The sequence below is a fragment of the Lemur catta genome, chromosome 1, assembly GCF_020740605.2.
Source record: "Lemur catta isolate mLemCat1 chromosome 1, mLemCat1.pri, whole genome shotgun sequence".
Lineage (NCBI taxonomy): Eukaryota > Metazoa > Chordata > Mammalia > Primates > Lemuridae > Lemur > Lemur catta.
Window position 1 is genome coordinate 58,071,073 of NC_059128.1, and position 23,049 is coordinate 58,094,121.

Genomic DNA, 23,049 nt, shown 5'->3' on the forward strand with positions numbered 1-23,049 from the left:
TTTTTTGTTTAAGTACCAGTTAGATGATTGGCTTCAGAGTTAACCTTAGAGTGATGTCACACCAATCATCAGCTACACTGAGACACTGTTTGAGTAGAAGAGAAGGGGACAGAGTGTTCCCTGCACTGGAATTTCTTTACTAATGTTTGGCAAAAGCCTGGAAGTATCTCTGCTATGGTCTGAATGTTTGTGGGTCCCCCAAAATTCATATGTGGAAACCTAATTCCCAATGTGATAGTATTAAGAGGTGGGGCCTTTGGGAGGTGATTAAGTTGTGAAGGCAGAGTCCTCATGAATGGAATTAGTTCCCTTACAAAAGATGCCCAAGGGGGCCTGTTCATGGCCCCTTCCACCATGGGAGGACACCATGCAAGGAGTCGCCATCGATGAAGCAGAGAGGGAGCCCTCATCAGACACTGAATCTGCTGGAGCTTTGATCTTGGAATTCCCAGGTCCCAGAACTTTGAGCAGTAAATTCTGTTCCTCAAAAATTACACAGTTTAAGGCATTTTGTTATAGCAGCCTGAAAAGACAAAGACAGTCTCACACATGCAAATACCTTCCAAGTTCCATGTGTTGCAACAAAAAAGAGACTGAGAAAAGTTGCTTTATGTAAGCGCTGATTTACCTTAAAACGCAAGGACAAATAAGCCCTGCATAATTTCTGTTTCATGAGAGCCCATTAATCAAGTGTTGGAATGGTCTTAAGGCATTGGCCAAAGTGCCTTTGCCAGAGAAATCTTATGACCCCCACACATCATTTTATTATTTTACTCCAGAAATGCAAATATGTGGCAAGTCTTGAATTAAAAGGCCATTGCTATATGGAAGATATGTGATTGCTTTTAAAGAAGTGGCTAAAAGGCTTCCTTGAGTGTTCCCTTCCTAGGCATGTGGCAGTGCTGCCAAAGGTGAATTAGGGGAAAAAAAGCAAAATCGGACTGTGCGTTTTGAACATCTTTTATTCCATCAGAGTGTCCACCTGTGGCCACAACAAGGTCTGTGGTGAATACTTATTTCCTTGGTAAATTCAGATTTTTATTTATGAGCAGTAGTCATGAAATATGGCCTTTTGATCATGACTCTACCTTTGTTTGGGTTGTAAAATAAATTTGAAAAAAATCTGTGAATTGGCCTGGATTTAATTTCTCAGACTACTTTAGAAAAACATTTAAAAAAAGAATTCCAGTTTATTGGTACACTGAAGTGAGTTTAAGCTGTGTCAATTTTTTTGATGGCTTTGATTGAACTAATTATTTAGTCTGTAATTGACTAACCCACTAAATCAATCAAAGCCAGGAAGTAAGAGTTAGTGAACTAAATATAAATCCTTAAACAGTGGATGTGGAACAATCTTTAAGTTTATGAAACAAAGCACACTTTTTCTAATATGAAAAAAGTTGAGAATGCAATAAAATCCAGAAAGTAAAAAAATAACTATTGTAAGTGTTTATATGTTACATTTACTTTGCAAATGGAAATCTATCTTTAAGAAAACGTGCCAGAATTTAGAATATCATAGACCAGGGATCAGAAAACTTTTCCTGTAATGGGCCAGATAATAAATATTTTAGACTTTTCAGGTCATATGGTTTTTGTCACAACTACATAACTCTGTAGTTATAGTGTAAAGGCAGCTATAGACAATATGTAAACAAATGTGTGTGGCCGTGTTCCAATAAAACTTTATTAATGAACACCAGAATTTCAATTTCATATAATTTTCACACGTCATTAAGTGTTCTTTTGACTTTTTTCTACCACTTAAAAATGTAAAAATCACTCTAAGCTTACAGGTCAAACAAAAATAGGTCGTGGGATGAATTTGGCTCATGGGCCATAGTTTGCTGACCCCAGACTTACGTCTAATGAAGCATGAGCTGTTAGAGTAAGTTGTGAACTTTAAGACACATCAAGAATGTCAGTGATTAATTCATTCTTCATTAAAGACTGACTGTTGAATACAAAGCCACCTATGTACTTTACTTGACAAAAAAGTTTACCCTGAGTTTAATGACAAAACAACTGGATCCATCCAGATTGTGGATCATTCTGTAAAACTGGCCTGAACTCTTCAGAACTGTCAATATTATGCAAGACCAAAGAAAGAGAATGCAGGCACAGGGAAACTGTTCAAGATAAAAAAAAGACATGGAAACTGAAAGCAGTATGTGATCTTTGTTTGGATGTTGGATTAAAACAGAAACAACTGTAATAGGACATTATTTGGGCATTCAGAGAAATTTGAATATGAACTTTCAGATAATATTATTGTATCAATGTTACATTTTTTGAGTGTGAAGATGGCATTGTAGACTTACAGAAGAATGCCCTTGTTCTCAGGTGATATACACTGAAGTATTTACAGATGAAGTGTTATGCCCTACAATTTAATTTCAAATGATTTAATCACACAGAAAATGAGTAGAAAAAGATGAAGTAAATGTGGCAAAATAGTAACAATAAATGAATCTAAGTGACGAGTATCAAATGTCATTGTTTTACTCTTTTAACTTTTATATAGGTCTGAAATGTTTCAAAATAAAAATTTGAAAAGGAATTATGTAGCAAAAAAGAGGTATATCTGTAAATTTAGTTTGGTTCCAGTTATACTTAAAATATAAGAATTATATATTTGAAAACCCAGTTATTCTTTAAAATTCTAAAATAATTCCAACTTCATTTAGAAAATAAAACAATTTGACTTGTAAGAAATAGCTGGGTCATTTCACTCTGTTTTGATATTTTCATCTAGTTTTTTCCCAGGAATTATAGAACAGTAAAATCTAAGCTGAATGAACCAAAAACAACAAAGTAATAAAACTTAGGTTCTCAAAACTACTAAATTTAGATTGTTCTGTTGTGGTATAAGATGCATATTTATTAAGTAACCAGAAATCTGAAAAATCCTTTTTTCGTATAATTAAAATGTCTTTACTTCTTATAGCAGTCAGATCATTTTGCATACTATTTTGCTCATTAGATTTTCAAAAATGTAGAGAAACTAGATAAGAAACGAAGTAAATAGGGTCATCATTTAATTTGGAGAAAAGTCACAATCACTCTGTTCAAGGACATGAAAGGCACTTTCAGAAGAAAAACTGTAAACCCTTTGCAGGCAGAGACCATGTTTTAGTTGCCTTTGTATATCTAATGCCAAAGATAGTGCCTCACACAGGTAGCCATATGTGTGTTGAATGACTGAACGAATAAATGAATAAACAAATAAATAAATGAAGGCAGTTCCCTCCGTTATATGGAAACAGGTTAAGTTTGGATTTGATATAAGGAAAAGATTCAAGATGACTTCGGCACTGAACTGGGCCACTGAATGAAGTGGTGGATTATTTATTTATTTATTGAAACTTACAATAATAGAATAAACATATATCTTGAATATATTCTTAGAGAAAACTTAGCACTTAAATGTTCAGATACTTTTCTACAAGTATGTTGATGAAGACAGTTCCTCAATTGCAAGAATTCTGTCTGTTAACATTCACTCAGGTTGAAATGGATCTGAAAATCATAACACAGGAAGGGAAGTTGAGCAAATAGTGGTTGGGAGTGGATGAGAAACTGGCTTCAATCACCATCAGGGTTGCCATGAGAAAGAGGAAGTAGAAACACTCTGAGCTGCTCCGTAAGACAGAACTAGGACCAGTGACCAAAATTATAGGTGAGGGTAGGGTAGGGGGGGAATATGCAGATTTTATCAACTTAAGAAAAAACTTTCTAACAGAGAGACCTGCCCAACAGTGGAATGGTTTGTCTTAACAGATAATGAACCACTGTCACTAGAAGTGTGTAGACAAGAGTTTTTTAAGGGTAATTGGGGAGGTAGCACCTACATAGGGTGAGAGATTGAGGCTATTCTATCTCTTCCAGCCTGAAAAGGCATTGTTCAATAAGCCTGAAAGTCATTCTACAAATTTGGTGTTAATACTAAGCAGATAATAAATAATTTCAATACTTCAAGGTCTTCCATGAGCATAAAACAATAAATAGAACATTGTCAGTTTGTTCTTTGACTGTTTTACCAATAGATGCCGACTTCACATTAGTTACTACCCAAGAAAAATTTAGATAGTCTCAGCACGTAAAATAATACCATATCCCAACAGAGGTCTAGAATGCTCTTAGGTATTTCAAAGACTCTAGAATTTGTCCTTTCTCTAAATCCTGGGCCACTATCCCTGTGTACTTTGTCATCATCATAACCTAGCTTATTTTTTCCAGCTGCCTCCTAACTAGACAATTATCTATAAAATCTTCCCCCTGTAATCCTATTGAACACTGCAACTAGATGTCTACCTAAAACCCCTTTTGAACAAATTACTACATACTAAAAATCCTAGAATGATTCATCCATTTAAAAATATGTATGGAGATTAGAAGGGGCCTAAAAATACATATTAAAGTGATAGAATTATAGATAAACATTGTTTGAATGTTCTTGGTGTGGTCCTAATGATAAATATAATCAGGTGCAAAACAAAGACTCTACAAAGTGTCCTTACTACTTACCATGTTACACACAAAAGCTTCAACTTAACTTTTTAAAAGACCCTCATTAAGTCCTCACAATTTACCTTTTCTCCTATTATCCCTGCAATAAAGCTTCACAAATATTCTATTGTCTAACTTTCTGCTCTCACCTAACCCTTTTTCTTTCTCCTTGTCCCTCACTGCTGCTTCTCCTTTTATGCCTCTTTCACCAAATCCACTCTCTTCCTCACCTCTAGAAGTCTTCTGCACCAAGGACTGCATGTCATTTGTGTGTTCACTTTGTCCCTAAGGTAGGTAAGCCCCCTGAGGGCAGGGCCTTTGTCTATTTGTTAATTATTGCATCCTCTGAATCTAGAATAGTGCCTTGCAGATACAAAGTGTTTCTGCACTATCTGTTCAATGAATGATTGTCATTCCTGTGACTACACAAACCCACAACTTTCTTTCCCTTTTTGAAATCTGATACAAATTGATCATATATTATATGTGATTGTGTACTGCATTATACCTTTTTCTAGTTGTGTGCATGTTTTAGTGTAGGTTTCCCAAAATGAAAGGATAGATGTCATCCATAGTACCTAATTCAATACTTCAATTCAGCGAATTTGTACTGAATACCTACTATGTGTCAGGCACTTTAGTAGGTGTTAACGATATAAATTAAAAACGGCATTTAACAAGAGTCAGTAAAAACTAAATGGAATATTTCTTTGCTAATTTCTTTTACACAAAATAAATATACCTGAAATCTATAAATAGTAGTCAAATTTTCTAAACTTTTCTACCATCTTTCTATCAAACTCATCCAAAAGAATTATCTAAAATAAATTAAGACATACAACGTATCCTGAAATCCAACACCAAACCATTAATAAGCAGAAATTTAAAAATCTAATCTAAATCTTTATTGGCTTAGGGGAACTAGTCTTGAATCATTTGCTGTTCCAAGATCTTTATGGTGACCAGAAAGATTTTGAAAACTGTAAAGTCTTCATGTCTAATCTCTAGTTTTAGTAAATTTAAGCCTCCTAAGCAATATAGATATTTGGGAAGCTGCAACATGCTATATTTTTTTCAGAACCAAATGCAACAATTTGGTAAGGAACACAGGTAGAAGAGATCACTAATTTTCCTTTTCCCCCAACAATCTGTGTTTATTATGCCAATTTTAATTACCATGCAATCTAATGGATTTAAGGCTTATATTTTCCACATCACTAGACATCACAAACATGAAAGCATTTTATACTGTCATTATACATCAGTGTTTGTACTTGGTTATACATATATACAGAAATTATTCACACATCTTAACCTTGCTATTTCCTCCTTTCAAACCAACATAATTTTACCATGAAAGCAGCTTTTTAATAAATGGTATAAGAAATACAGCAAGGCACACTTTTTTTAAAAAACTTTTTTCTCATTACCACCTCAAGAAGCATAAAAAATGAAAATGTTATACATCATTTAATAGAATGTCACCAGTTTATAATATACAACACCATATAGCTGTTTCTTGAAGTGCTGCATAGATTATTATTTTTTAAATGAAATAAATAAAATGGCACTTCTAAAAGTTGCTTAATTTTGAAAGAAGGACCAGTGTTTCTTCACTATGCTGTAATCAAATCAAATGTTGGGTTTTTAGGTAAAACTCTTTCAATAAACATAGGCATTATACCATAAAAAAATCCAGACTGAAACATGAAATTGGTCAAGTACTGGCAGGGGGTCATTCCAGACAGGCAAATTTAATGGACCATCAATTGGTGAACTGCAGAACTTTAAAGAGCAGACAGGGAGGGGAGGAGAAAAACAGAAAAGTCTGGCTGGAGAGGGAGGGTTGGTAGAGGTAGCTTGGGACAGGAATCCAGGGGAGAACAAGCAGCTTCGCTGAACTTCAAAGACAATCACCTAGAGAGAACCAGTGTACACATCCAGATCACAAGGTTCATGTGGAGAAATGGCATTTGGAAGGAAGATTCATCTCGGGAGAAGTCAATGTCACAACCGGCAGTGACAACATGATAGAACCAGAGACCAGCCCAGGGTGGGAAGATGAGGCCACCCCTGAGTTGCAGCCAGGCTTATCTGCAAGAAACAAAAAAGTGACAAGAAAAGGTTTCAAAAAGGTCTTTTTCATTTGCAAAACCAAACTCTTTGAGGAACACTTGAAGGCTGCCATTTTGGGGCTAGCTGCTATTGGTCTCAAATAAAAGGATACATACATATATAAAATATAAATAGTGATTTTAATAGCCCAAAGTTCACATTACTGACAAAAAATGTTTCAGTGTAGGTGTGAAAAATACATTGATTTTTTTTAAAAGACATGGTTTCAAAGAAAACAAGAAAAATTATCGTTTGACCTTTTCTCTGGATCTCATCCACTTTTTTGCCTGTGAACTCAGTTTTGAATATCCAGATAGCTTCAAAACAATATGAAAATGTGAGGCTGCTGATACCAAGTGATGCAGCAAAGCATTTACAATGATTCTATGAATAGGAACCTGGGCTCTCAGGTTTAACCCCTCCTTCAGTGATTTTATGTGTAAAATTGAACAATTCCACTATTATATAGTGGTGAAATATTCATAACATTGTGATTATCCTAAATGTTTCAGCCCCTTGTCTATGAAAGGACATATATAACTGGGGCCTCTAGCTCAAATACTAATGCATTTCATTTAAGGTACAATTTCATTTAAGCATTGTGGAAATGAAATTGATTCAATTATTTTTGTACGTCTGATGGCTCAGATACAAATTTGTTCCAAACTCAGTATGTTCTGCCTATTCCTAAATGGCTAAAAGCAACTGGTCAAATGTGGGGAACACCTAAATTCCACGTTTAGGCAATGCAGAATGCTATTACTGTAGGCCCTCTGATCTGCTCTCAAAGAAAGCAGGGTTTTTTGCTTGTCTCAGTTTAAACTGCATTCTGGTATCTGATATCAAGTTGTTTTACTGCCTTTCTAGAACAAATGTTCTCATACTCTGTCTTGCTCTTTCTTTTTCTACAATCTTACAACTTGTTTAAGAGCCAGAAAAATTTTTAACAAAAAGTGGTTTGGCTGGAGTCACTGGAAGTTGGGGACAGAAAGCAAGTTAGATAAAGAACAGGAGGAGACAGACAGACAAGAGCAGATGGGATGAAATTTGGTATAGTAAAATAATGCAGTAACACAGGAAAGCATGGTACATTGTTCAAATGTTGAGGACATGACTCATTTGAAATCTGGCCACTGAGTAGGGAATCCTTAGGTGAGGCAAATCTGGTCTTACTAAATGCTGGCATTTAAATTCTCTCTGGATAATTAATTTTTTCAATTTGGGCCACTTGAAAATGGGTAGGCCAAATTGGCTGAGCACAGATCTAGAGTGTGTGTGTGTGTGTGTGTGTGTGTGTGTGTGTGGTAATGTCCAATAAAATCTTTGTTATTTAGTATGCCAGGGCTAGTTATTCAGAAGTGCTGGATAATTAGAAAATACTTTACACATCCAGCAAAACCTAGATTTAGTAAAGTGATTTTAAAGGTAAATTTGATAAGATTATACCTTTATTGTCTAGTGAAAAATTAATACACAGTCACCAAAGGTAGTTTCTTAAAATTCCTTGGCCAGCTTTGGAAAATATCAAGCACTTAGTGCCAATCCAGTTAATAAAATGAGAATTTGTGTTGCCTACATGAGAAATGTTTGCTCTTCCAGCTTTCTCAGTTTGTATAAACTGAGCAGCAGCATTTTAAACTATATATGCGTATACTTGAGCATGCATAAATACAAGTAATTGCTTAAAATCTAAAATCTACAGGCCACCAACTATCACATTTACAGACCAATAAAGTAGAAAAGTCAATAAAGCTAAAAAATTCTAAAGGAAATATATGCAGCACCTTAAGCAAATACAGCGCCTCACCTCACCCTCAACATACACACACACACACACACACACACACACACACACACACACAGTAAAACAAAACCCCAGACCACCAGAGCAAACCAAAAGGAAAAAAAAAAAGTACACACTGGCTGCATGTGATGATTTAAATTTTTATATCACAGGATTTATCCAGCCTGAAATTTAGGGTTAAACCATTCGTCAAAGATCAGAGACTTATGATGAGGATTATGAAGAAATAACTGTCAGAATATAGCAAAAAGATTAGTGCAAAGTACATCTCTTAGGCAGGTCCTAGGAGGCACTCCAGACATACATTATGTGCTTCCTCCAAATTAGGCAGAAAGATCTGGATCTATCCAGTTACCTTTCCTTTGATGTGATTTGCTGTAACTGACCTCTCTATTTTTATAGAAACATGACACATAAATGAAAACAGTGAAAAGCACAGCAGTGTTCCTGGAAATAACTGCAAATGCATACTGTTAGATCATGTTAAAACTTCTCAGTTTCAATGGGCTTTTAATTAGAACACAATAAATAAAATACTTTTTCAAATAATTTTGAAAAAAATGTTTGTTACTGTTACAGACTGTATCTGCTATTCTATTCTTCTGGATGGTATTATAATCATTTCATCATCTGAAAACTTATTTCTGAAAAAAAAAAAACAGCAAATTAAATTTGGTCAATTTTATCATCCAGATAAAAAGAGCATCCCAACTGATGGTTTCTAAATGGCTTTAAAAAGCAGAGCTTTTCCTTTTGCTTTTTTTAACCTTGTATAAAGAATGAGGACAACAAGTAAGCTCTTATAGACATGAAACCTCATATTTACCAAATAATTTTACTATGTATTCCTGACAATAAGTACTGAAGGCATGTCAACTTTTTGAGACTAAGTAACTTGTTCTGGTTGATAGCACTTTAACAACATGTGAATATTTACATCCAGTTACCCAATGCTAATGACTGGGGAAAAATTCAGGCATCCAGATGTTTTGTCCACATGATACTGAAAAAAACTGACGAGGACCAGTAAATATGGCTATTTAAATGGCTCTAGGCCTGTAACAAGTCACTTGGGGGCGATGTGAGTTCTGAAGAAGTAAAATCTGGCTGCTTCTCCCTTTGCCAGAAAGAGGACTAGGGATCACTGGGGCTCAACAAAAAATACTGCGGCCTGGCAGGTGGGCCGGCTGATGGCTTTACACTGTCCTTGCTTGTAAAATGTGAGGGTTACACAGATCTATCAGCACACTCGCTTCCTCCAAGTCTAAAGATGGAGCTGCTCCTCATTTACATTTCATTCCAATTCTATGTCTACGTAGGAGAAGGAAGAAATTCCCAGAAGATGAAAAGGGGGAGTGCATCTCAGAGGCTACTCCAGTGCCAGGGCTTCTAGAGCTCTGCTTCTCAGCATGACTGGTGACTTGAGGGTCACAGTCACATGATGTCATGCTCAGAGTGGTGTTGCTTTCAAGCCTTTATCCCCTTTCAGAAAACAAAATCAGCCAGGCTCTACCAGCCCTTCTGCAGAGGTTGGCAGAGCCAGCAGTACAATCAGTTCTAATAGAACTTGTTTTGAAGCAGCTTATGGAATTGCAGTTACTCTCCCTTAATGGTCACTTTTACTGCATACTGATGGAGACTATGATTATAGGGTAGACACGTTTCACAGAAAATACATTTCTCTCTTTCCTACTTTTGTTCTCACTTGTAGCCAATTGTAAATAGAGTCTGAAACACAGAAAATTAGTTGAGCTATATTAGTAAGTAGGATGCCTCTCTTCAATTTTGCATACTGAGTTTATTTTTAGGGTATATGTATAGTATAGATTCCCCCCACATTCCCCATTTCTAGCAGCTCTACACAGAATCACACATTTTAATGAGCTTAGGGCACAGGTGTTGCAGGAAAAAAAATAATGATGTTTGCCATTCATCTTTCAAATTAAATAATGTGTTTTTAAATAGTAACTTTTTTCATAATACATTATAGGAACAACATTTATCTGTCACATTTTAAAAGATGTATTTGTAATAAATGTAAATTACTTTTAGAAAATCAGTAATTAGGCTCATCAAAAAATAAACAATCTGCCACAAAAAAGATAATCTTTAGCATAGTTAAGTATAATAACTGTTATTTGAATAAGTTAACAAATTAGGGTAGATTGCTTCTGTAATTCATTTCCTATAGCACGAGTTTAGGTTACAGCATTAAGCTTCGGGAATGGGGGTGGAGATGGCATTAGGCAACTCATACTTTGGTGAAATACGACTCTTACATTTGAAAGCTCAAATTTTCTTCTTTAAACTTGATTGAGAAAGCATATTCATCATTGGGGCTTAGAAATAGGAAATAACAGAATCTTTGTGTCACTTTTAGAGATGTATCATCATCTCAGAATTATCAATCAATAGCTGTCTTATTAACTATGAAGAGTGGAATGACTTTCTTAAAAAATTTGATGGAAATCAGCCTGTCACCTTCAGGCAAAATTCAAAAATTCTGTTTTTATCAAAATGCCATTAACTTGTCATGTATGCTCTCTGCATTTGCTTTCTGTGCCTGTTCTCAATCTGTGTGTGGATAAATAAGAGCCTCTTCTTTAATATCAACTTTCCCCTCCTGTTTGAATCTTTAGACATGGCCATGATTAGGAGCTGTGACAGCACAGCCTTCCACTGGGGAAGCAAATGTGATGACAGTTACATTAGACAGAAGTATAAAAGCAAGGCCCAAATCAGGAGCTGCCACCTTTAGCCTAATCATTGTTCATCTCCAGGCACCGAGGGGGTGGGCAGCTCTGTGTGCAGGAAACTAAAGTGGGGAGTGTGGTTGCTATGCATGCATTTTGATCATGGGGTATAACTGCAATTTGGGTAACCTGTTTTTCCTCCCTCAATGATAGACTTTTAGGCCTTAAACTGTTAGACTACTTGCTCAAATTTTGTATTCTTCTTGCCAGAATGATATAATAATGTCACTAAGAATATCAATTTTCACTGCTTTTTTTTTCCTGTTGCTTCACAGTTACTTTCATTGTTGGGAGTGTTTCTTCTACCTAAATGTCTTATTCACATAAGTATCTGCCATGATAGGTCATTCTGACTAGTCTTTTCTCCTACCATGGTTTTGTTGACTCAAACTCATGTCTCAAACATACATATGGCATGAGGACTATACGTACCTTTCATTGAGATGATTTTCATGCTTGGGGGGGTACATTCTACCTATGCATATTTCTATGTTGTTCTTCATGAAGGTTTAGAAGATTTTCTTCACAGGTTAAAGTTTTGGGGCTGGGATGTAATGCAGCCTTGTCTTTTGGCTGATTTGATTTCAAGGAGAGGTCTTGAACTTTAGATTTGGCTGAAGGAGCATTATGTTCTTCTGGCATTCCAAATTCACCTGGTTTTCCTGAACTCTCCTTTTCACTGCCCAGCCCTGAAGGAGCAAACTCTGAGTTTTCTGCACAGCCATTGGAAGTTTGGGGTAAACCATCCACTTCCTTTCCGACATCAGCTCCTTTCTGAGGGGGAGAACTTGAAAGAGCCACCATGTCTGCATCACCAGCTAAGGGAGAAGTATCACTGAACTTAGAAGAACTTGCTGTTGCTAGCCGTGGTATTGCACCTTCATCAGGAACTGCAGATTCATCTGGAGGAGTGCTAGAGAAACAAGGTTCCTCGCCATCAGAGTCATCCTCAACACAGGCCTCAAAGAAGCATTCAATATCTTCCTTGTCATCTAAGCCAGAGTCGGTAGTGTCTAGTGGCAATGGAGTGTTGCTTTTCTCCTCTATGTACTTGGTGACCTCCCCACAATCACTGTCATGAGATGAGAGAGATAAGTAGGAATAAAAGTCCCCTTTTCTCAGCTGGATGGGCCGGTGAGAATGCTCCAACACTTTCTCCTTGATTTGAGTTAATGAAGTAGGAGCAGCCACCTCGGTTTCAGGTTGAGATTTACTTTTTAGGGCTGTTGAAGCCATGTCAATGATTTCCTTAACAAAGTTGTGTACTGAGCAATCTTCAGCATCTTTTTGATGGAAAACATCTGGCTCACAGTTGCAACAGGAAGTGTTGTCGCTGATAGAAGCATTTTCCTCTGTTTCATTTTGTTCAAGTGCTAGGCAGCAAGCAGCAGATTTTTCAGTCATACTTGGTACATCATCAGATGAAGATTTCAGTACATCAGAGTCTTGTCTGTTGTTAACCCTGGTTTCTAAAGCCAGTTCTGAGCAAGACTTCTCAGTGGGAGTAGAAGCAGTGCTTTGATTTTCAAAATGATGGTAATTTGGACATTTCTTTGGAAGATACCGAACAGTTTGGGGAACAAATTGCTTTTCAGCAGTATTTGAATCATCTGAACTATCCATAAATGCTTTACACTTACAATGCTCACTCTCTGAAATCTTTTTCACATTTGAACCAGGATTTGGGACATTCAGTTTGTCCCTTTGCCTTTCTGGAATACTTTCAATATTGCCATTTTCCATGTCAGCCACATATGGATCTTTATTAACTTTGAAAATATTTTTCTTATTTTCACCCTTTGTTCCTAACTCACGGGTATGGGAGGGATTCTTACCATTTCCATTATTTTCAGATTGACATTTTATGGAGCCATTTAGAAGTGCCTCAATGTTCAGGGTATCAGAGGGATTGGTCATCTCATTACTACTTACATCCTTACTGCCCTTTATCTCTTCACTGAGACTGCACCTTTTCTTATCTCTTGTCAAAGACAATTTTGGCCTAATCCAGGTCTGCAATTCATTCTTTATATAGTCTAGCCCTGATATCAGGTTGCATTCTTCATAAATTTCATCATCTGTTGCAATACTGGAGTCATCATCATCATCTTTGATACATAGCTCTTCTTCAGTTAAGGTGAGTGTAGAACTGGAGAGGAGGTCGCTGTCATCTTCATCATCAGTGCAAGCAGAGGTACAGGAGACGTTAACAATCATGCTGACATTGACATCGCTTTCATCAGCCACTGAGCGAGTCAGGCGCTTCCTGAATGATGCATTCGATTCCGGGATCTTATTCTTGTGTAACACAATATCTTCTGAGCAAAGAGAGAGCTCATCACTGCTGCTAAGTTCTGTGAGAGATGCTGCTGAGTCTTCGTTGATAGAAGACGCTATGTCCAATGACATCTGGCCAGTAAAGGACATCTTTTGGGAACCGCTTTGGAGAGTGATATCAGAAACACTTCGCTTTATCTTTTGCTCTGAGGGGCTCTGGATATTCTCCAAACGATTCAGTAGATCTAATGTTCTTTTACTCAGTTCACCGACTGAGCCACTGCTCACGCTTATGTCCCCAGAGCTGTGACAGCTAAAAAGATCTTCATTGCTTTTATAGGATGTCAACCAACTTTCTAAAGAAGTGCTTCGCTGGAGGCTGTCACTGCCATTTTTAAAGATGCCCAATCCAAATAAATCACCTCCTGGAGAAAGGGACTCCACAGATGAACTACGAGATATAAGGGAGAGCTGTTTGGCATTCTGCATGCCAGTTAATGTCTTCTCTATATCGCCACTTTTATATGAAGTGTGATCCATTTCATGGGATGCACTTGCCAAAATCTTTTCATGGGGAGGTGCATCTGGTTGTAACTCTGTAGCCTGATGTTTAGATTTGTAGGATTTTTTATCAAAATAAAAACCACGAAGCAGGGGATCCTCCACATGTGCTTTTTCACTTTGTGACTGTTTCATTATCATTGGTAATTTGAGTTTTGAGCCTTGGAGGTATGAGTAATCGTAAAATGTAAACACATCATGTTTTCCTTGTAATTCTTCTCCCAAACAATCAGGGGTATGTTTGGTAACACTGTTTAAATCTCCAACTTTTCCATTTACAGAACCCACTGGTGAAATGGATGACTGAGAGCTATTTGGAAGCTTAATGCATTCTTCCTCATCTTTAAATTTTTGCTTTAACACGTTAACTGCATCTCCCATTTGTGGGTCCAGATGTTCAGTTTCAAGGTTACTTGGGGATCCATCTACCGCATTGAGCAAGCACATTTCAGAGTTGGTAGTGGTTTCCGTGTCTCCTTCACTGACGATTCCGCTCTCACTGCCTGAATTCTGGCTCATGTCTCCTCCATGGCATGAGCAGGGCTTCACCAAATTGGAACCCCCTAGAATATCTGGCAGAGATTTGGTAGATGAAAATGAAGAGTCTTTACTGAGACTCTTAGTTAAAACATTAGGCTGTGTCATGCCAGTGAACTTTGGATTGCTTTTCAGAAATGGCATGTGGTTTTCCTCATAGAGTTCAACATTGTGGAGGCTGTATACTTGGTAAATGTGTGGACTGGAGGGGACAGTAATATTTGAGGCATACCGAGATCCCCCATGGTCACCTGCCTCCTCTTCATAACCAGGGTCCTCACTACTTGTCTCTTCGAGTTTCAAGGAAGGCATGACAGGCTGGGGTTCATGATCAAGGTCATTTGATTCTTCATTCAAACTAATTAACTTGTTACTTATATCCGTTTCATCCCATTCCAGGGCATCCTCAGTCATCCCATTTAGGTCCATCAAGCCAGGATCAATCACATTCAAAGTCTCCTGCATTGGAAGAAGGGAAAAAAGAAGAATAATTAGGGAAAATAAGCATGGAAATTTTATCCATTCAAAATCCCTTGGAAGAGTCAGGAAAGAAAACTGCCCCAAGCATGGATTTGAAAGATAGCACAATTATCAACTCTATTCCTCTCTGCAATAACAACCAAAAATTATTGAAATAGGCTTTTCTATCAATAGCAATCTGTCACTGAAGGCAATAACATAGATTAAAATGTAAGACTATTACACTCAAATTGTAATTTATGGAATTAACCATTTCCTATTGATTCCTCTACATTTTAAATCTTGGACTGGGTGAAGATAAAACTGCCAGGTAAATGAAGGTAAAAAGAGTAAACCCTATGACATCTCTTAAGGTACATCCACACTGATACTCTTTGAGTTCCGGAGGCCATAGTAGAATACCACCTGTAGCCACACATGGCAAATTCCCTCTTGCCTCTATTCCTGGGTTCTCCAGTTGAAGTAGCTTTTGCCTGAGGACTCAGAATAGAGTTGTAGCTGCCATGGGCCAGATGATCTTGACTGTGAACCCCTTCCTCTGTCTTCCCTTTTAGGGCTCAGCCTCTTCAGATCTTGGCCCTGTTGTCAACCAGACTCAAGATGAGCAACAGTTTATTGGTTTCCTCATCTGTAGCTTCCTGGACCCTGAGTGCTCCAGGGAGGTTCCTTAATGACAGTTCTCTCAGTCCCTCTCTTCCCTAGTCTCTCTCTATGACAGAGATTTCACTTTGACCCTTATCAACTTATATCACTACTGTCAGTCCTGCCCTTATTTCTTACAGGCAGGAACCTCCCCCTCAAGCCCACCTCCAGCCCCAGACTAACTCTCTGAAGACTTTCCTAACTCCCAAGGATGAAATAGCCCGGATTCCCTTATGCTGCTCTCTGCCTGCCCACTTGGGACCCTTGATATTTCCTTGGACTTCCTGGCTTTACCCCTGTTTAGGTAGAACTTGACACATTCTGGGACACAGTAGCTGGCTGGGCTCCTGGCCTCTGTCCAGATTCCTTCACCATCCTTATTTGCTGTCCAGCTGTCTGAATGCATGCTAGAGTCAAGAAAGGTGATATATATACTGCAGGCCTTGACAGGCTCACTTACAGACAGAAACACAAACAGAACTTTAAAGTTCAGCTTATGCTTACGCAGGGTAGCCAGGCAGATGTGCATGGCACTAAAACTAGCAGACTAGTTGAAGGGCTGACTTTATTGCTTATCAGCTGCATGAACTTGGGCAAGAGCCCCAGAAATCACCTGTAAAATGGGGATAACACTGTCTATTTTTCAATATCTTCATGAGTATTAAATGAACTAATGCTTGCGAAGTGATGAGAAGGCAGTCAGTACGAGGCAGCTTTAATTCTCAATGTATGTAGAATTGCTCTAGAGTGGCCTTGAGTCGATTCATAATGGGATCCCTCTGCCAACCTCATTCTCTCCTTCTCATCATTCCTTTCCATTTGCTACTAAAATCACGAAGGATTCATGACATGTTAGGTAAAGAGAGGTGTCACGCAGTATCATAGGTCAGAATATTTGCATGAAAAGTCAGAATTATTTTAACTGTCTGGTGGAAAAACAGACCATGATGCTTTTATTCCTCAGGAATGGGGGAAAAGCTTCACCTGCAGTGTATTAGCAGAACTTTCCTAAGAAACCCCCAATTCTTCCTAAAACTAATAGTTAAAGGATACCACACAAACACATCAAGTATAAAATACCCATTAGCACTTTATTATACTGGATATGTAAGAGATTATCTGTACAGTCTACTTATATTTAAAAGAGTCCAGTTACAAAGCAAACATTAATTAAGGGATATTTTTAAATTTTCTAACAGAAATCTTTCCTGCTGCCAATGTTATAGCAGTTAATCTAGTACACCAGCAATCATCACAGTCACTTAGATATGAAGTACATTCACTGTGATGAATTTTTATTAGAATTTCTGTTTATTCTTTGCCTCCTGATAAAGGAAGTACTAATGACTGGTTAGTATGGCTAATGAATGTTAAAATCTTCAGCTGTAGGAACAATCCATCAGTCTAATCAAATAGTATATTAATTTCAAATACTATCTTGGCTGACACTGTACTCTGAGAGTGCTAATAAATAATTGAACTAGTCTTTCAAAGGAGCTCTCTTTGTAAATCTCTGGCTGACTTTAACATTTAGCAGCACAGATTTTCCACGAGGGTCCCAAACCTGGGGGCTCACATGGAGACACAGGAATTGTGCCATCTGGATATGCCAGGAGCTAAGCCCAAGTGATGCCTACAACTCAGACTCCTCTTCCATGACACAGTTGTTTTCTGACCAAATGCTGCCTTTATGGCTTTACAAATTCAAGCCTATGAAAGTATAAAACTTATAGTAGCACCTAAAGGAATAAATCCTTTACTCAGTAAAGCACAATTGGCCCTCCATATCCATGGGTTCATGTATTCAACCAACTGTGGATTGAATATATTTGGAAAAACAATATCTATAAAGTTCTGAAAAACAAAACTTGAATTTGCCCTGTGCCAAGTACTACATTGAATCCATGTGAATAAAGTAATGTGTAGGCATTATGTTGATATTATAAGTAATCTAGAGATGATTTAAAGTATATGGAGGATGTATGTAGGTTATATGCAAATACTACACCATTTTATATCAGGGACTTGAGCATCCAAGGATTTTGATCTGTCTAGAGGGTGAGGGTGGAGTATCAAGGGACAACAATAGTTGGAGTACAAAATTTCCACAGGAAAAGATTAAACTTTGGGATTTAATACTGTACTTTAAGTTTCTTAATTCTATTCTCTTATAAACCTCTTAAATTTGTTGTGATTTCTGAATTTTTTTGTATGTCAGTTCCAGGGAATATCTGACAAGATCCATTAGAAAATCATTCATTTTAGGCTTAAAAGTGCTACTCACTCTGCCCTCACTCACTCCCTTCCTGTTGTGGATTAAATTAAGTCAATATTTTCAATAAAATCTCCATTTCCTCAGGATTTAACCTCAACCATAAAACATACCCCTGGGGCAAGAAAGTGGAAAAAGTTTCCAAGAAGAAGGACATTAGAATATTTACATAACTTAAAAAGTTGCCTTTGAATAAAAAGATATGCATATACAGAGATATAACTGATGGGAAAATTATTTGGTCAATTGCTGTCTGTGATGACAGCCCAACGTAGCCAATAATACTCAAGCTAATCGAGCATTTGTTTTTGTTGCTGTTGTTTTCCTAAAAGAATTGTTTGGTACTTTTTTTAAAGGCAAAAAAATGTTCCTGTCTTTGATAAAGTGGTAAATCTAAATGGATTTAGATAAAATCAAAGAGTATTTGAATGAAACCAAATGGATGGTGAATAGTAAATGAGGTTCCAATAGAAAATGTGCAATTCCAAAACTAATTCTGAATTAAATTAATTTGTGCAAGGGTCTTTAACTCATAAACTTGTTTCATGGGTACAGAATTTTGGCCTAAACCAAGGGCACTATATAAATAATTGCACATAAACACATCCATACAGATCTGCTCAAGAAACAAATGGGATTAATTGGTGCTAGTTTATTATTATGATTTTTAGAAGTATTTTATTTATATTAGCACAATATATACAGAGAAAGTAACTAAAATTGGCTACAGAAATGATGATGATGATGATGATGATGATGATGATGATGATGATGATGGAGGAACCAAGATTCCAATTGTAGCAGGCCATACATATCTGAATTAACATCCTCTGTACTTGCATGGCTTTAATTGAGTTAAATCTCCCAGGATTGCATTTCCAGGATTTTCTTAAAATTTTAGTTTAAATGGTGGGTGTTTATAAGAGATGAGAAGCACATTAGCTAAAGAGTTGAGATGAAGGAACTTGACATTCTACAAAACAACAACCTAAAAGAGATCTGATATACCTGCCTCTGTATTCCTTTAATTTCCTTTAAAAAGTTATATCTTTTGAAAGACTTTCTCTAAAAGGTCTCAAAAAGACTAGGATGAACTGAATGTTCCAGTCAAACTTCTGGTGCTCAGAATGGGCAGAACCATTAGGAGGTCTTGGAGTTCCCCCTATTTATTCTAGATCCAGGAGTTTATTGAGAAGCAGCACATGCAAAAACCTGGGAGGAAAGATTTATCTGTAGAAAAGTAGAGTACAACAAAACATACCAATAAATAAAATGACAAAAACATAAACAATATTAACTCTAATTGAATAAAGATATATGTATCTACTTTAGAGTGAAAAGCAGAACATATGCAGGTTTAAGGAGGTGATGGAGAGGAGGAAGAAAATAATATATAGATTGGGGTGGGAAAATCCATTTAAATGAGGGGAAAGTCCAACATTCATATATTCATTCTGCTTTTTTTGGTGCAATATTTTTCCTAGCCTGCCCTCCAAACCTAAAACCAAGCGTCTGAGCATTAGCTGCATAATTATTTTCCTAAAGTAGACTTAGGTAGAAATTTTATAAAAAAAAAAACAACAGCAAAAACAAACAGCTAGTCCTCAGAAAACAGAAAGATAACTTTTAAGAAAACCCTGAGTTTGCAGTACTCTGCCTCTTGTTGAACAGGGACTGGATTCAGAGTTAGCAAGAAATCGCGCTGTCCGAGGTAGATCTGGCCAGAGTTAGCAAGAAAAAATACAGACGAAGATAAAAATAGGATAAAAAGAAAACTGTTCACATTTATCAGCCATTTTGGGATTGGGGCAGAAACTCAAACAGATCTGGATTTGAATACTGGATCTTCCCCTTCCATATGTTAGCTGTGTGATCCTGGGCAAGTTATTTAACTTCCATATGCCTCAGTTCCAACATTTATATATCTGTGACAATCACAGCACATTGAGTCTACCTAAAAGACTACTGGGAGCTTTAAATTAAAAAATGAAGGTAAAGTCCTATGGGGAGGGTGTGGCACACAGTAGGGGTACAATGACTGGCAGCTTTCAGCATATATTCCCTGTGCTGAAGTGAGGGGAGAACAGTTTGGCTGAATATTAAATAACCATAACAGTGTTTCTGTTAAGAATAGTGGTTGGTTGACTAACCTCTTTAGTACAACCACAAGCATGGGATTCAATGAAATAAACAGTGATTAGTGCCCTTACTCATTCCCACTGCACTATAAATGGGGTGATGCATTTGTCTTTGCATACCCTAGCTGGGTTTATCCTAGAGGTATAACCAAAGGAGAAAAGACACCTGTCCAGCCCTCAGCGAGGCTCATAGCTCAAGGACTTTCTATTTCCTCAAAATAATCTTTTTTTAAAAGGCAGGTCCATTGTCTGTGAAATTCTATCACAACTGACACATTAGAGCAATCAAATCCTGCTCACTATATATCAGATTGACAATAATGTTAAAGTAACTTGTCTCAGCTCAGAAAATGCTTTGAAAGTCTATCTCACGCTAATGATCAAAAACTGTTCTAGTGAATGCTCTTCTTCAATAACAAAGCTGATCAGAAACTCAAAACAGACAAGTAAAATCCAAAGTCATCTCACAAATCTCACTAAAATGAATACTGACATGGACATATTTCCTAGTCTTGATGACACAGATAATTCTGAGATAGTTGAAAATGAAAAATCCACTAGATGTTGTTTTAAAGTAAGTTTTATAACAGTAAAAATTGCCTTTGTTCTCAACAGGGACCAGGGACAAAAGGGAGTCCAATAATGAGACCCAGGGGTTTTCCTCCCATAAATAAACTTCATGAGGGCAGGGGCTTTGTCTGTCCTGTCTCCACTAGAGACTTAAAACGGTGCTTTGCATAGAGCAAATTCTCAAAATATATTTACTGAGTGAAAGAAGAGAAAATGTCTTGCCCATGGTCTCATGAACTGTTGAAGGGACCTGGAGAAAAGTCCTAGGGTGAAGCTGGGCTCTGGCAAAACCACCAGGAGAATCTCTGACTTTAAAAATGGTGCCACCTCTCAGTTATAAAAGCTAATAGCCTTAAAAATATGCTCAATGAAAGGAGCCAGACGTTTTAAAAAAAATAAAAAAGTCACGTATTATGTGATTCCATTTCTATCAAATACCCAGAATAGGGAAATCCATAGAGACAGAATGGAGACTGGCGGTTGCAGGGAGGGAGGAATAGGAAGTAACTGCTTAATAGACAGGGAGACTCCTTTTGGAGTGACAAAAATGTTTTGAAAGTAGAAGTGGTGGTTGTACAACATTGTGAATGTATTAAATGCCACTCAATTGCTCACTTTAAAATGATTAAATTTATGTAAATTAAGGAAAAGTCACTGACTAAACAAAAAAAAAAAACCATTGGTAACTTCAGACAGGGCAGGTCCTAGAGGCTGGTGCGTGAGGAAATAAGCACAGGATGTGCTAGAAAGTAGCCTGAAGGGGGTGTCCAGTTCCCCAGTAAAACTGCGGTTGAAACGGGAGCATGGTCCTACCCTGTTCACTACCTTTCCTGTCCTACAGCATCAGTCTTGCAAGGAAAGCAGAGTGGAGAAACCATGGAGGCCACAGAATGTATAGGAAACTCTTCAATTGTTCTAACACCTCTTCCTCCAACTCCAAACACAGTAGCCCATCTTGACTATCCATTTAAATCTTCACCCCCCAAAAACCTATGTAGTACTTTTGAATTTGATTATATGTGTGAATAATAGTTTGCCAAGAACTTTTTTTGAGACCAAAAAAAAAAAAAGCCTCTGTATTAAAATGCTCATTCCTTGCAGCTGAAATTCTACCGTTCCTTTCTATAAGCCTTTTCCTTTAAAGAGTAACTTTTCCACATTTAATTTTTTTTTTTTTTTTGAGACAGGGTGTTGCTCTGTCGCCTGAGCTAGAGTACAGTGGAGTCATCATAGTTCACTACAACCTCAAATTCCTGGGCTTCAGCAATCCTCCTACCTCAGCCTTCTGTGTAGCTGGGACTACAGGTGTGCACCACCACGCCCAGCTAATTTTTTCTTTTTCTTTCTTTTTTTTTTTTTTTTGTAGAGATGGGGGTCTTGCTTTTGCTCAGTCTAGTCTCAAACTCCTGGCCTCGGCCTCCCAAAGTGCTAGGGTTACAGATGCGAGCCACCACGTGAGCCCTCCCAAGAACTTTAACGCTCCATAAACAAGGCAATCCTGAGTCTGTAGGAAGGAATTCCACAGAAAAGAGATACACAAAATATAATTCTTTCTTCCCTTTCTTTGTGCAACTTCAGTTTCCCTGCACGGTCTGCCCCACAGAAGTTCTCTTTTGATTAGGAAGCTGTAGTATAATAGGAAATACATTTGGTCTTTGTCCCAGGTTCCTGGAACAGAGCCCCTAAAACCCTCGGAATTTTGTGAGTGATAGAGTGTCTCTTGTTATTCATAATGACCCCTTTTGATCACACCAGAGTTTATGCTAAGAAGGTGACTTAGGATAGGGTCCCAAGATAGCCTTAGGATGGGGCTGTTCACCAGAAAGAGCAAAGGATTAGAAGGTAGTAACTTTCATCTCCACCTAAGGACTGGGAAGGGGAGGGTAGGGCTGGAGATTAAAGCTCTATAAAAATTCTTGAACAATGAGATTTGATGAGCTTCCAGGTGGCAGAACACCTGAAAGTGCTTTGAGAGTGGTGTACCTGGAGAGGCATGCCCTATGCATGCCCTATGCCCACCCACTTGCCCTATGCATCTCTTATAGATCTGGCTGTTCCTGAGTTGTACCCTTTATAATAAACTGGTAAACATAAGTAAAGAGTTTCCCTGAGTTCTGCCAGACATTCTAGCAAATTATGGAACCTGAAGAGGGGGTTGTGGGGATTTCTAGCCTGTGAGTTAGAAGTACAGGGATTTGTGCTATTGGTATCTGAAGTGAAGGCAATCTTGTGGGACTGAGCCCTTTAACTTGTGGGATCTGATAGATCCAGGTACCTAGTGTCAAAATCTGATTAAATGTTAGGACACTCAACTGGTGTCTGGAAAATGGAGAGCTGCTTGGAGTGGGGAAAAAACTCACACATTTTCTGTCAGAAGTGTTGTGTACAGAA

General features: G+C 37.6%; 1 protein-coding gene across 2 annotated transcripts in view; it reads right to left on the minus strand.

Annotated features, from left to right (window-relative positions):
• Positions 1–5,399: 5,399 nt before the first annotated feature.
• Positions 5,400–23,049, minus strand: part of AKAP6 (A-kinase anchoring protein 6) — a 451,824-nt gene continuing 434,174 nt past the window's right edge. For both annotated transcript variants that reach the window (XM_045569009.1, XM_045569000.1), the window contains exons 13-14: positions 11,614–15,015; positions 5,400–6,603 (exon numbers count right to left, since the gene is read on the minus strand). In XM_045569009.1, coding sequence (XP_045424965.1) covers positions 11,653–15,015 — 3,363 coding nt within the window. In that variant the 3' untranslated portion in view covers positions 5,400–6,603; positions 11,614–11,652. The remainder of the gene's footprint in view (positions 6,604–11,613; positions 15,016–23,049) is intronic.